Source organism: Cydia amplana, chromosome 1, assembly GCF_948474715.1.
Source record: "Cydia amplana chromosome 1, ilCydAmpl1.1, whole genome shotgun sequence".
NCBI lineage: Eukaryota > Metazoa > Arthropoda > Insecta > Lepidoptera > Tortricidae > Cydia > Cydia amplana.
The window spans coordinates 8085230-8099397 of NC_086069.1; the positions used below are offsets into that span (position 1 = coordinate 8085230).

General features: G+C 37.8%; 2 protein-coding genes across 2 annotated transcripts in view; both read right to left on the bottom strand.

Annotated features, from left to right (window-relative positions):
- The window catches only part of LOC134647290 (ovalbumin-related protein X-like), a 283884-nt gene that overhangs the window by 3203 nt on the left and 266513 nt on the right, over positions 1-14168 (bottom strand). The window contains exons 2-4 of the mRNA XM_063501578.1: positions 3075-3361; positions 2575-2748; positions 1283-1499 (exon numbers count right to left, since the gene is read on the bottom strand). Coding sequence (XP_063357648.1) covers positions 1283-1499; positions 2575-2748; positions 3075-3224 — 541 coding nt within the window. The 5' untranslated portion in view covers positions 3225-3361. The remainder of the gene's footprint in view (positions 1-1282; positions 1500-2574; positions 2749-3074; positions 3362-14168) is intronic.
- LOC134647218 (uncharacterized) lies at positions 6500-12817 on the bottom strand. Its single transcript, XM_063501448.1, has 5 exons — positions 12193-12817; positions 11913-12061; positions 11301-11534; positions 6993-7231; positions 6500-6725 (listed from the first exon to the last, which is right to left on the bottom strand). The coding sequence occupies exons 1-5, from the start codon at positions 12815-12817 to the stop codon at positions 6515-6517; spliced, it is 1458 nt and encodes a 485-aa protein (XP_063357518.1). The 3' UTR covers positions 6500-6514.

The following is a 14168-nucleotide window of genomic DNA, read 5'->3' on the forward strand; positions in this document are numbered from 1 at the left end:
GATTTGGTAGGTAACTAAAAGGTGATCAAAGAAATAGGTGAAATAGATATTAAGTTATGGGGATGGGGGGAGGTCAAAAGTTGTTCGAAATGGTTCGTGTAATATAATCCAAGGCCGGTGTCGCCTTTTCTGCTTTGCGGACTTGGCTGACACACTGCCTATCTAGAATTACCCTCCAAGGCATGAATGGATGGTTTATAGGTATAAAAGCTGGCTATGCTTTCGGTGGATGATTGGTAGGTACAAAATCAAAAAGGTACAAGTACAAACTTTAAATCAGACTTAGGCGAACCCTACACGTCAATAAATATTGTGATAATTATCATGATATTTACTTATGTATCTTGGGCCGGATCACAGCACACCCTACACCATCAATACGGATCGCGTCAGTACTGAAGCGTTCTGAAGTTGCGTACTGACGCGATAAATATCAAACGCGACACTACACGCAAGATAAATATCACGATCCAGGATGTAGGATCAGATCACAAGGATTTCCCGAAATCCAGCGAAATATTGTGATCCGTCAATACACTACCCTACACGTCAATAAATATCGTAATCCGACACTTTATATTGACGGATCACAATATGGATCTTGCGTGTAGGGTTCGCCTTAGTGATATATTGTAGGTATATTTAAGTGTTCGGGAACAACCGGCTCGTGGTCTGCGCCAAGCGGCAATTTAGGTTATCACAGACGTTATTCGACAATACTTTGTACATTGACAAAACTCTGATAAGAAGTAGCTATCAAATATCGTACTATATTTTTATTTACACTCCGGTGTATTTTTAATGTAATGGCCGCATTGAGAACGCCGTGTGAACTTATGAACCTTCAATAAAGATCGTTGTAATGCGTTAGGTAACGACAACATTATTCCTGATATTTCACTTTCAAAGATCGATTTTATTAGGTACTTACCTAATACTTAGTGAGAATTTTGTATTAGGTTGTATTAGGTACTTGTGTATTTTGTATCTTAATAAATATACTTAATACTACCGAGTGTACTTCAATATTCAATAAGGAAATTGCAATAAATATTTCTAAAGGCGCTCATTTCGTCGGCTTATCGTAGTTTGTTTAATTACCGAGCTTGTAGGTAAACATATTTTCAACTTGGTATTATAGCTATGATTAAACAAGTATTTATTTGACTGTATATAGCGTTGTTAGGGTACCGTGCCTATAAAGTATTAGTCACGAGTGCACGAGAGACAGACTTTATGAAGTCTAAGCAAGCCGCCAAACCCAAAGCATATTATATCTTACCTGGTGATACCAGCCTGTCGATCTGGTCGTTTGTCTTACTAGCAATCCAAGAGTTTATCTTCTGGGCAGCAGCATTTGGGTTATCAAAGCTGATTCTTGATACTTCGCTGCCAAAGTTTTGAATGGCGAAATTCTTGAAATCACGACTGAGCTCAAATGAATCTGCTGCGAAAATACTGCTCGCTGTACGCAAAATGTTTCGTTCGGTACCTCGCTTCTGTAAACGTAAAGTTAGCCTTTGTAAGCAACAATACAATACGGTACAAATCCTCTTTATTGCACTACCTCCAAATAAATATACAGAAAACACATATTGGAAAAAAACAAATTGGAAACAAAATAACAGTAAAAAAAGGTAACAAATGAATCTACAACCCTAGAATTCTAAAAATATGTAGTTATAGTTACGTACCTAAAAGTACTTATAAGTAACATAGGTTTCACCTTACCTATATACTTATGTGTGTAAAGGTAATCATTGTAACTAATTTTGTTGTGCAAGAAAGTATTGACAAAATGTAAAGCTCTAATTCAATTGGTAAATTGTTAGCCAATGCTACAGTTGTCCATACACAGGCATATTGTAATAAGTAAATACGTATCTGGGACAAATAATTTCACCCAACGACCTTTCATCAAAGGAAATAGAAAATAGAATAAATATTGCATGGAAAAGATACTGGTACTTAAAAGAAATCATGAAGAACCCCCGAGTGCCATTGAAAGCTAAAAAAATAGTGTTTGATTCGTGTATCCTGCAAAGCATGACGTACGGGTGTCAGACATGGAGCTTAACAAAAGAGCAAATACACAAATTAGAAGTCTATCAGCACAACATGGAACGTAGTCTACTCAACGTCAAATTAAGAGACAGAATAAAACTTAAATGGATGCGTAAACAAACAAAAATGGTCGACGTAACGCACTGCATTAAAAAACTTAAATGGAGATGGACTGGTCATATGGTACGAAATAATAAGGACAAATGGACAATTGACGTAACAGAGTGGTGCCCAAGATACCGCAAAAGACGGAAAGGCACGCAACGTCGCAGATGGGAAGATGATATTAAAGAAGTAGCAGAGATTACATGGATGAGAAAAGCACGTGATCGTGAATTGTGGAAATCTTTAGGGGAGGCCTATGCTGAGAAGCAAGACCATTAAACAATAAAGTTTGCTAGTTTTAAAGTTTACGCAATGTTAAATATAATAGTTCAACGTAGATTTATAAGATGCAATGTAACAAACTTACAAGATGGTTAAATAAGGCTTATTATTATTATTCCTTACCCGGAACTGTGTGTTCATAAGTTGAAATGCTTCTGCTGACTTCGCCGGAGACAATCTCAATGCATTTGAGACCTGTTCTTGAGTCGCGCCCGTGGCGCCAGCTTGCAGGAGAGCCAGCATATTTACCACGGACATTGGGGAAACCACAACGTTTGATTGATTTCCTCTTGCACTCTGAAACATTCAAATCGATAAATAAACATACCTAATAACTTTTATAAAAAGATGCTTGAACCCTTTATTACACAATTATTTGTGATTTCTCCGATAAGATATGTTTTTGTTACATTCGTTGCTATAATTTTATTTTTTTAATCGAATTTCAACTCTCGCGTATCATAACTTATTTATTAGAATTGTGAACAAAACCGTTGTTTTAATGTTTTATTTCTTTATATTAATGACTACGACCTGTAATTAAGATTGTATCAAACGTCTTAATTATAAATTCATTAACATGGAGTCATGCAATTCTCAGTAAAAAATCCAACAAAGCTTACCTTCATCATAAAAATACCAACATGTGAGATAACCGCAGACGCAAGTTTCGCATCTTGCGTCAAATTCACCTGCTGAGAACTTTGAGGTAAAGGAACGACGTCGGCTCGAGTTGTATATCTGTTGTCGCCACTTCCGACGTTTGACTGCATTAAATTTTGCTTGGAATAATAATCTTGACTGGATTGCAAAGGCGGTGCAAGTTCTATGCTTTGTTGAAACTGGTAGTTCGAATTTTGGTTCAAATTCGGATTAAATTCATTTTGGTTTTGAACATTATTCTGATTTACTGGCAGATTCAAATAGTTACGAGTATATTGATTCTGCAAATTATTTGTTTGACTCTGTAAGTTTTCGTTTTGATTAATTTTTTGGTACGGATTCTGTAAGTTACCATTTTGAATTACTGGTTTATTTACGTTCTTAAATCCTTCATCCTGTTTGTTACCATCTTTTGTGTTTCGTTGTGCTTGTTGATCAGCTCGCAAGTGACTGTCAAAGGACTGCGTCTGCGCTTGTTGTGAGCTGGCTTTTGTGTCATCACTACTTAAATTCACGTTGTTAATATTATAATTCCTGGGCAAGTTATCTTCGAAAAATAACTGTTCAGATCCAGGTTCATATTTATTGGAAGTCCGTGTCGGTTTTAGACTTTGGGAATCTATTCTTATTGTCAAGCAGACTATTGTCAATAAAACTGAAACAATACAAGTTATGGAAAATTGTATAAAAATGCATATTAGAAGAATTCCACTAGGTACGCTATTTAGTATAACAATCATATTTCTGCATTTTAAATCGATGGCAATATCGTGAAATGCAACAAATGCATTATGGGTCTTGTGTACACCTATGCACCGTACCTATATAAATAACGGTACCTTACGATCTACTCACAGAGGTAAACAAACGTTGACCTTTACAATAGTTAAACATAAACTAAACTGGTTTTAATAACTTACTCTGAAACCTCATGTTGTTTTAAACTGTTTTCTTTGTAGTTTCACAGTCTCGCCAAACAGGTATTGAAATTGTATTATCAATAATTACACTGAATTTCAATTTGGTAGAATATGTTTTTGGTTTTGTCACTGTGCGCTACATGACCGGTCTCTAAGAGATCTCGGGATGGACTATAAACAAGACAATTAATTCCGGCGAGTGCGTCATAGTCGTGAAGTTTTTAAAATGGAATTTACTGTAATGTCAGCAAGGTGCTTGTTTCTATGACACAGTAATGTTAATATCGCATTATCAACTTAGCGTCCACTACCAATCAGGTTTCCGTTATGGATTTTCCTCTTAGTCGATTTCTTGTTTCCTTGTTGTTTCGTACTGCATCCAATTATTTATAGTTTGCGAAATAGGTACTACGTCAGAAGGATTGGAAGTAAAACCGTTTCTCGAGAATAACAACACCTACCCATTTCTTTTTTTTTATTCGCTGGAGCAAATCTGTTGTTTTTACCATAAATATGTATGGTATTTAGGAATACGGTACATGACGTGTACATAGGCCCTAGCCCTAGGTAACCGCTGAAAATCGTTCTTAAGGTGGATCGTATGCTTGTTTCCCACCGTCGTGTCAGTTTAACGACTACATATTACGCAGACGATATTTACGAAGACGCATTTGCAGAGACTACAGAAAGGTACTGGGTTGGCTGTATTGTCTATGTGTTTGGATAAATATAAATACCTACCCAGTTAATAAAAATATAAGTTGTCTCCTTAAAATATTTAATCTCATTCTAATTTTTATAACATACTCGTGTCCACACTCAAAAAAATATGTTAAAATGTTTTAAAATTACCTATTATTCACCATACCCTTTAAATATATGTTCACAATTAAGCGAATCGAATTTAATAGTTATTTGTACAACAAGAGATCAAAGTTTGATATTTCTTCGAGTGCTTATTTTGAGTCCCGTGCAAGCGAAATATTCTATACTAGAATCTAATTTAGAATCTTGAGCGTAGTAAGGGACTCAAAAGCGCACGAGATGTAAATAACTTTGATCTCGTGTAGTTCACAAAACTTTTCACCTCAGCAGTGAGAACATATTAGAAAACCCGAAAAATGTATTCCTTCTTCACCACTTACCTATTCACTCATGTTTTCTTAAGATATACCAACAATTAAGGTTTCACCTCAGCACTCGAACAAGGGTACTTTGCTACTTAAAAACAGTGAGCAAAATCGCATTTTGCTCATTTTGTCTCACTCAGTGAGCAAAATGCGATATTGCTCACTGTTTTTAAGTAGCAAAGTACCCTTGTTCGAGCTGCTGAGGTGAAAAAAAATTAACACAGTTTGATCAATGACAATACTTCTGGTGTTTGTTGTAAAAAGGTCAAAAATTAAAATTTATCATGATAGTAAGTCAAAAACTTGAAACGTCTAGGTTAATTTGAAATTACAGTTGATAAGTCAGATTAGGCAAGTATTTACATAGGTATTAATTATTATTTACTGTTACGGACATTATAATTCGGTGAAACAAACAATGTCTTTCTTGCTCGCCAAGTTTCTTCGCTCTGTAATGTAATTGGGTAATTTAAATTCTTAACAATGATATAATATTAATTAATTCTTAAATTTATAATTTCATATGTCATTAATTAGTTGCTAATCCATCAAAGTCTAATTGTACATATACTTAATTACGTCACGTTTAAACACAATAAAATTACAATGAATATGTACTACGGAACTATGCATACTACGAATTTAAGATTTTAAAATGATATTTGGGGTTTTTTTTTTGTTGTCCCCTACACTTTTTTTTCAAATTTGGGATTTTTTATGTTATTTCTATTCAGAATCATGAGCTCTTTCTATCCTAATAGGAGAAAAAAAGTGTCCTAAGGTTTTTATTTCCAGTACGTCACCATTTTTCATAGACTTTGTATGGCGGTCGCGGAATGGAAAGATCGAAAAATGTATGGAAGTTTTGGGACACTTTTTTTCTCCTATTAGGATAGAAAGAGCTCGTGATTCTGAGTAGAAATAACATAACAAATTTGAAAAAAAAGTGTAGGGGACAACAAAAAAAAACGCCCATTTGTATTAAGTACGCAAAATGACAAAAAACCGCACCTGTATACTTTAAAACTTAAACAAACAACTAACTCTAACTATTAAAATTACATTATAACATGTTTTTACAAAAATAAGGAATGTGGACAATAACAAATTGATGAAAATTGCTACATTATTTACGTACCATGCAACCATTGCACTCCCTCTTTTTCAACGGAATCTTCTCTTAATTCCCTAATAATTTGAAACAATAATGGATCAAGCATTTTAAAATGCCTGTGAATGCTGTGTTATGTAAGTAGGTACGTATTGTTATTGTTACTAATAAAAGTATACTTCCATTGAGCATAAATTACTGTCCAGGTGCAGTTCCGCTTCATCCCTAAATATTTTAGTTTAATATATGACAGCTGTGCTCCTAGTGTCCATGACAGCGAGCTCGTTGGCCGCACTCACGATGGTCTGAGCGATGTACTTCGGCGGCAGTCCGTACTGCTCGAATATGAACTTATAGCTGTAGTTCTTCGCACCCACCACGCGCACCGCGTGCCGAAGAATGGTGCACGTGTGTGATATGTTCCCGGCCTTTCTTTCTGCAGCTACGTATCTAAATCAAAAGGAAGAATAGAACGACAAGGTTGACAGTTAAGACTCATTACCAATAACACAAGTAAATGAAATACGAGTACCTAGCTTAAGTTTAACGTCCTATCTCCTATCTTGTAAGTGTAGGTAGGTACTCTGTGCAATTACTCAGTTGTGACGAAATAACGCTTTTTCTAACGATTGCCACCATGAAACAAATGTGATACCCTTGGTTTCCATAATTTCACTTGCACTAATTTCATTTGCCAATCAAAAAGTTCCCACTTACGCCGGACACCTCTGCAGTCGCGGCATCAGCTCCTTTTTCTTCAGCAACAACAAAGCATTCCTTATAGAAGCCGCGGCGACCACGGACGGGTACTCGGGGCAGAGGCTCTTGTTGACCATCATCCCGCAGAGGCAGAGGAACGTGGTGGCCACTTCGATCTCACCAGGCCGTTCTTTGTTGCACCACCAAGCGAAATAGCAGAGGTAGTCTTGGGGCACTATTGGTTGGCGCGGAGATTTCTGCAGTGTTTCAATAATAATTAACTAACTACTTATACAGGGTGGCCCATTTAGATCGGTCAGTATGGGGAAATCTGAAACTCTAGTCTAAACTAAACTCAAGTCTATAAGACATACGACGATCTCTTCTTAGGAACCATGTCATCGATTTGAACAAGAAAAACTGCACACATAAAAAAAAAATATGTAAAATGTATTGAAAAAAACCGGCCAAGTGTCGGACTCGCGCACGGAGGGTTCCGCACCATCAACAAAAAATAGAGCAAAACGAGCAAAAAAAACAAGCAAAAAAACGGTCACCCATCCAAGTACTGACCCCGCCCGACGTTGCTTAACTTCGGTCAAAAATCACGTTTGTTGTATGGGAGCCCCACTTAAATCTTTATTTTATTCTGTTTTTAGTATTTGTTGTTATAGCGGCAACAGAAATACATCATCTGTGAAAATTTCAACTGTCTACTATCACGGTCAGGGCCGGATTAACCCTAAGTCAGAGTAGGCAACTGCCTATGGGCCCCGCTTCGGCTAGGGGGCCCCGCCTCGGATAGGGGGCCCCGGCGGCCCCGCGCGCGCCAAAAACAATATTTGTTTCATATGGCCAAAATTCATAAATATTGTTATTATTGTACCTAAACATTTATACCTACTTAAGGTCCAATATCAGTTTCTCAGATACACGATCATTATGTTATTTTATAGATTTAAAGTCTGTAATATCGAGCTCGATTTTCAGGCTCCCGAGGGCCTAATACCTCATCTCCGAGTAACTCTTGCTAAAGACATATTATTGTCGAGTAACATTTGACGATTGGTTCGTGTCAGAGCGCTGTTTTCGTACAGTTCGACCTTCGGCGTCGCTTTTTAACAAATATAAACATTGATTTCAGAAGCTTGGCCTTTTGCCTCGCATGAAAGCTCACCTCGCTGGTTATAAGTATGCTTCGGGCTTGTTAAGTAATGTGGAGATTGCTGAGCTCGACCTTCAGCCTCACACCTCCATTTTTGGTTTGTCTTCCAAATCTCCTCTTCTTCAGCTTAGCCTTTGGCCTAGCTGCGCCAAGCTCGGCCTGCGGTCTCGCTTTATAATACAATGGACATTGGTTGGCGTCTGTGCTCAAGCTGAGCTTATCCTGAAGCACGGCTTCGACCTCGCATGAAAGCTCAGCTCACTGGGGAACTTCGGATTTTTAGGCCCGGCCCGGCCTTTTTAACACGCTTTCACAATTTTTTTTACAAAAAAATTCGCGCTCGCTGCGCTCGCGTTTTGTTGCTGCTTTTCTGGTTGACCCTGTACCTACATGCTAACTTGATTGGTCAATGAATAGGAATTTAAACCTATGGAATATCTTTATTATTACGTTAATTTTAATCATGTGGCTCATTATGGTATGGTATGGTATTATGGTCGGACATTCGCTGTTCAGCCTCGCACAATATTTAACTACCTATTGAGAAAAAAAGGGCTCGCCCCACACTTGACGCAAAAAGCAATCGGCAAAAACTGATAGAAAAAAGCTTTATGTCCACGCAATAAGATCGAAAAAGACATCGCTCGGCATGTTCGGATCGGCTCAACCGACACCTGAAGGTTGAAATTAAAACCACAAACTTACTTCCCTGAACTGAAAAATGAACATTATGTATGCAGAATTGACTGTAAGGGCCTAAGGGGGCCCCAAGCATTGCACTGCCTAGGGGCCCCGACATGCTTAATCCGGCCCTGATCACGGTTCGTGAGATACAGCCTGGTGACAGACGGACGGACGGACGGACGGACGGACAGCGGAGTCGTAGTAATAGGGTCCCGTTTTTACCCTTTGGGTACGGAACCCTAAAAATGGTGGTCATTTCGAAAACTTACAAAAATAAATTAAAGGATATGAAAACTGCATTTTATTCATTTTAGACATCATGTTTCATAGTAACATTTACTGCTTAAGACCTAGACACAATCGATATCTAAATAGAAATAATTTTAGTTTTATTTTTCAAAACGTCCGGGTTCGATTCCCGAGCTGATACACATTTTTTTTTAAATGTATGAATGCAGTTTTTCTTGTTACTAAAATCGATGACATGGTTCCTAATATAACAAACAGATTAAAATTAAGAAGGTATATTGGGCTGGGATAAATGCGGATCAGCGTGTGGATAAACAATTTATTATCAAGCGATTTTTTTGCGAGCGATACTAATATTGATATTATAGGAAAATAGTGGATATTATATTATACCAAAGGAATTTACTATTATAGGAGCGCGTGGGCTCCTTAAGGAGCTTGGTAAGCGGTTAAGGGAGGCAACAGGGGACTCTCGCGCAGGCAGCTTTCTCGCGCAAAGGATTGCCATCGCTATACAGCGCGGGAATGCTGCCTGCGTGATGGGCACCTTGCCGAGGGGCCTAGGGTTAGAAGGTAGGTTTTAGGGGTTTTTTTATTAGGTTTAGATTTAGTTATTTTATTTTATAAGGTACTTAAGTATTTAGTTTGTACTATTTATGTTAAATAAACGTTTTGTTACTGGAAAATAGTTATTTGTACAACAAGAGATCAAAGTTTGATATTTCCTCGAGTGCTTATTTTGAGTTCCGTGCAAGCGAAAGATTCTATACTAGATTCACGAGCGTAGCGAGTGAATCTAATTTAGAATCTTGAGCGTAGTAAGGGACTCAAAAGCGCACGAGATGTAAATAACTTTGATCTCGTGTAGTTCACAAAACTTTTCTCCTCAGCAGTGAGAGCTGAGAACATATTAGAGAACCCGAAAAATGTATTCCTTCTTCATGTTTTCTTAAAATATACCAACAATTAAGTTTTCACCTCAGCAGCTCGAACAAGGGTACTTTGCTACTTAAAAACAGTGAGCAAAATCGCAAAAGCGCATTTTGCTCATTTTGTCTAATAATTTTGTTTTTAAGTACAGGAGGGGCAAACCAAGGCAGCGGTGGCGTAATGTCATCGCCAAAGATTTAAACGCCTGTGGGTTGGCAGAAACCGATGTCCAGGATAGAGCGAAGTGGAAGGAGAAAAGTAGGAAAGCGGACCCCGTTACAGTACGGGACAAACGCTAGGAGGATGATGATGATGAATTTTGTTTTTAAGTAGCAAAGTACCCTTGTTCGAGCTGCTGAGGTGAAAATTAAAATGTACTGCTTCCGGCAAGACTCGAACTTGAGACCTTTCGGAACACCGGTACTATCGCTCTCAACCAACTGAGCTACGAAAGTTTACCAGTCCTTTTTGTTTTACACGTATATATTTATTTTAAATTTTCAAAATATATACAAATATATATTTTAAATTTTATGATATATAAGTTTAATTTCTTGTTTAATATTACACTTTCCTAGTTTTTTTTACTATTAAAATAGTTTTTTACGATACAAGTGCGGAAAGTAGGAAATTTGCAACGAGTGGTGAAATGGTGATAGATGAATTAAACCACGACCAAAGGAATTTAATCGACATTGATAATTAAATCGATATGAGTTGCGAATTACCTATTCGCACGTATATTGTACGTTTTACAGTAATAAATAGCCATTTAAATTTTCGACATAAGCACGGAAAATGCTTATTCCCGCACTACTGCGGGAAAGTAGCACCATATGTACCCTGTAATAGTTATTTGTTTTACAAGGGGGCAAAGTTGTTGTTTAACCGCTCGTGCTAATATTGATACCTGAGCAAGCGAAAGATTCCAAAATTGAACCACGAGCGTAGCAAGTGGTTCGAATAATGAAATCTTGGCCGTTGCGAGGGTTTCAAAGCACGAGGGTTAAACAAAATTTGCTCCCAAGTGAAACACAAAATCTTTTACCACACCAACCCGAAGAAAATATAAACTAAGATATCAAACCAAATCAAATCCAAATAATTGTTATTAAATATTAATCATTTAAAAGTCAATTCTATCAGCAAACATAAGAAAACAACTCAAAATTTACATTTGATTACTTTGCCTCACATGTGAATAAAATGCAACTTTGCCAACAGTTTTTGAACAATCAAGGGAGCCTTTACCAGTTGGTGTGGTGAAAAAGTATAAACAGTAGGTAGATACCACATACCAATCTAAGCAATATGACTTTCTCCGCCTCCAACAGCCTCTGCTGCGTGAAGGCATGGTTTGCGTATTTGACAAGCTTGGACGCAGGCGTGAGCGGCCCGTGGAGCTTGGACGCGATCCAGTACGCGGCCGCCGCCACCAGCTGCATGTTCTCCAGCGTCACGTTGCCCGTGGCCAGCACCGCGTCCAGGTACCACACCGCCGTCTGAATGGTGGCTGGGTTGCCGTCTATGCCCTAAGTTTAATTCAAATGTCAATAAGGAAAGAATTATCACTATATGACACTTATTTCGAACTATTGTACTATTTAAATAAATACGGAGTTGTATTTCATAAAACGAAACACTTATAGAATACCATAAAGGCTGAAACGTTAGAAAGGCCCGGGTCCGAGCCGATTTATCCGACACTGTTTTCTATAGAAAGCATCACGTGATCACCGGTCGCCTGTCATAGAAAATGAAGAGTCGGTTGCCTCGGTCCGGACCCGCGCCGTTCTAACGTAAGACATCCTTATGTGTTTAGTAGAGCATGATTAACTGTGTATAGGAAATTATACTTAATTTTATAAACGCAACATATGGTACATTTTTTATTTATTTATGGTACTTACGTTAATTTTCATCAGCCAGTTGATAACGCACGCTCTCGTCTCACTCTTAACCCGCGGGAGGGCCACTGGTTTCGTTTCGGCTTGTAGAAGGTATGATAGAATTTCACCCGTATATTCTCTGTCCATGCTAGCCATGTATGATTTTTGTACTGTAAATTAAATGACACAACACTTGAATAGTAATGCAACGATTAACATTACCTAACACTTACAAAGGACATAAATAAGAAATGTATTTAGAAAACGAATATTCAATCATTTTAGTAACATAGTTACATACATAAATCAGGTGACTGCATCCTCTCACGAATTGTTTGATTGAAATTCAGTCTCCGTTTCGCTCTGCCATCTACCCTTTCCCGATTTTCCAGTGGTGTTAAACCTTGTAACTCTCTACTATGAGGTCTTTTCAAGCTTCGCTTTATATTCTTTACCCTGGCTGGAACTAATGTGTTAAGAGCCGGGGTACTTGCTGATATCCGCTTCTTATTAGCAAGGCCATCTTTATCAGTGAAATGTATTTCCTTTTCGTTTGTATCATTTTCCTCATCACTGCTAACAGTAATGACACTCGGCTCTGATATTCTTCTCTTATCGTCTTGGTAAGCAACAAAATTGTTGTCGAAATCTTCACAACCCCGTCGCACAGTTACAAATTTAGTGTCAATTTGAAAAGGACTCTTTGGTCTATTGACAACGCTTTTGTTTTTTGAATTGCTTGGGCCAGCCATGCAGAACAAATTTAAAGATGGCACATTATTATTGAGTGCATTAGGGCCCGATAAAGTATTCAACGGTGGTCTCTCGCTTAATTTCTTCAGCAAGTGGTTCGGCAGAGCTGGCAGAGGTGCCATGGGTAGAGGAATCCTTGTTTTTGCTTTTAAATTTTCTTTGTCTTGATCCATATTCACACTTCACTTCACTTTTAATTTTATTCTCGTTTAATTCTTTTGTCTTTTTTGCACTTAGGCACGACCAGCGCGACCGTTAATATGTTTAAGCTGAAGATAAATTATGCCGGGTAGGTACATAAACATCTCACAACGGGTAAACTACCCTCTATACTTCTCTTACAAATGCACGTATAACAAGTATAATGGACTGGATCGTATGGCAAGATATTTTATGTCGCTTTACTTAGATTATTATTGAGAAGATCATTACATTAAATTTAACATCAACGTACTTGTATCCTTAGTGTAAATTTCATTCGATAAAGTGTCATTTTGTATGGGATTTTCAGTTTCCAAAACGTCCCGCTTGGCGCACTGTTCAAAATCCTATACAAAAATAGACATAATGCAACGCAAACGCTCGTGACGCTATCGAATGAAATTTACTAATGTAAACTAGAGTTCAGAAGTATCGTAAAATGGGGTAAGTAGGGGCAAAACTGACATTCAAACCTCGATAACATTTTATTTTTACATATGCAAACTGAATGGTGTATATAATAAGTGTTCCGGACGTTTTGTATTTTATTAGGGTTCCGTACCCAAAGGGTAAAAACGGCACCCTATTACTAAGACTCCGGTGTCCGTCCGTCCGTCCGTCTGTCACCAGGCTGTATCTCACGAACCGTGATAGCTAGACAGTTGAAATTTTCACAGATGGTGTATTTCTGTTGCCGCTATAACAACAAATACTAAAAACAGAATAAAATAAAGTTTTAAGTGGGGCTCCCATACAACAAACGTAATTTTTGACCGAAGTTAAGCAACGTCGGGCGGGGTCAGTACTTGGATGGGTGACCGTTTTTTTGCTTGTTTTGCTCTATTTTTTGTTGATGGTGCGGAACCCTCCGTGCGCGAGTCCGAGTCGCGCTTGGCCGGTTTTTATTTTATTTTGGGTAGTTCCATTTCATAACTTTGACGATAAACAGGAAATCCCACCTCACCCCGTAGTCTCTCGTAATTGGGGTGAGATGGGATTTCATACAAATGTGATTTTGGAAGATTGTTGGATCGATTTTTTTTATTAAGAGTATTACTATAGCTCCATTTTAAATTGGAATACATTATTTTTGTAGCAGTAGCCTTAAAATTCCATCTCACCCCCCTTTCATCCCTTCTCTCCCCATTCATAACCCAACTCTCCCCGCAACCCTACTCACCCCATTTTACGGTTTGAAAAAAAAAATTTTTTTGAACAGCCAATACGGACGGATATGAATCTAGAATATATATTCTAGATGTACGATGCCATATAAACATTTAATTTTACAAGTATTTGATTTTGTTCAAAGCTGGGTGGGGT

Excerpts from the sequence above, each read along its gene's own strand:
- LOC134647218 (XM_063501448.1), bottom strand. The coding sequence starts at position 12,817 with ATGGATCAAGACAAAGAAAATTTAAAAGCAAAAACAAGGATTCCTCTA. Across the intron at positions 12,062-12,192 it reads GATGCAGTCACCTGATTTAT|TACAAAAATCATACATGGCT; the intron begins GTATGTAACTAT and ends TTTAATTTACAG. Across the intron at positions 6,726-6,992 it reads CGACTGCAGAGGTGTCCGGC|ATACGTAGCTGCAGAAAGAA; the intron begins GTAAGTGGGAAC and ends CTTTTGATTTAG.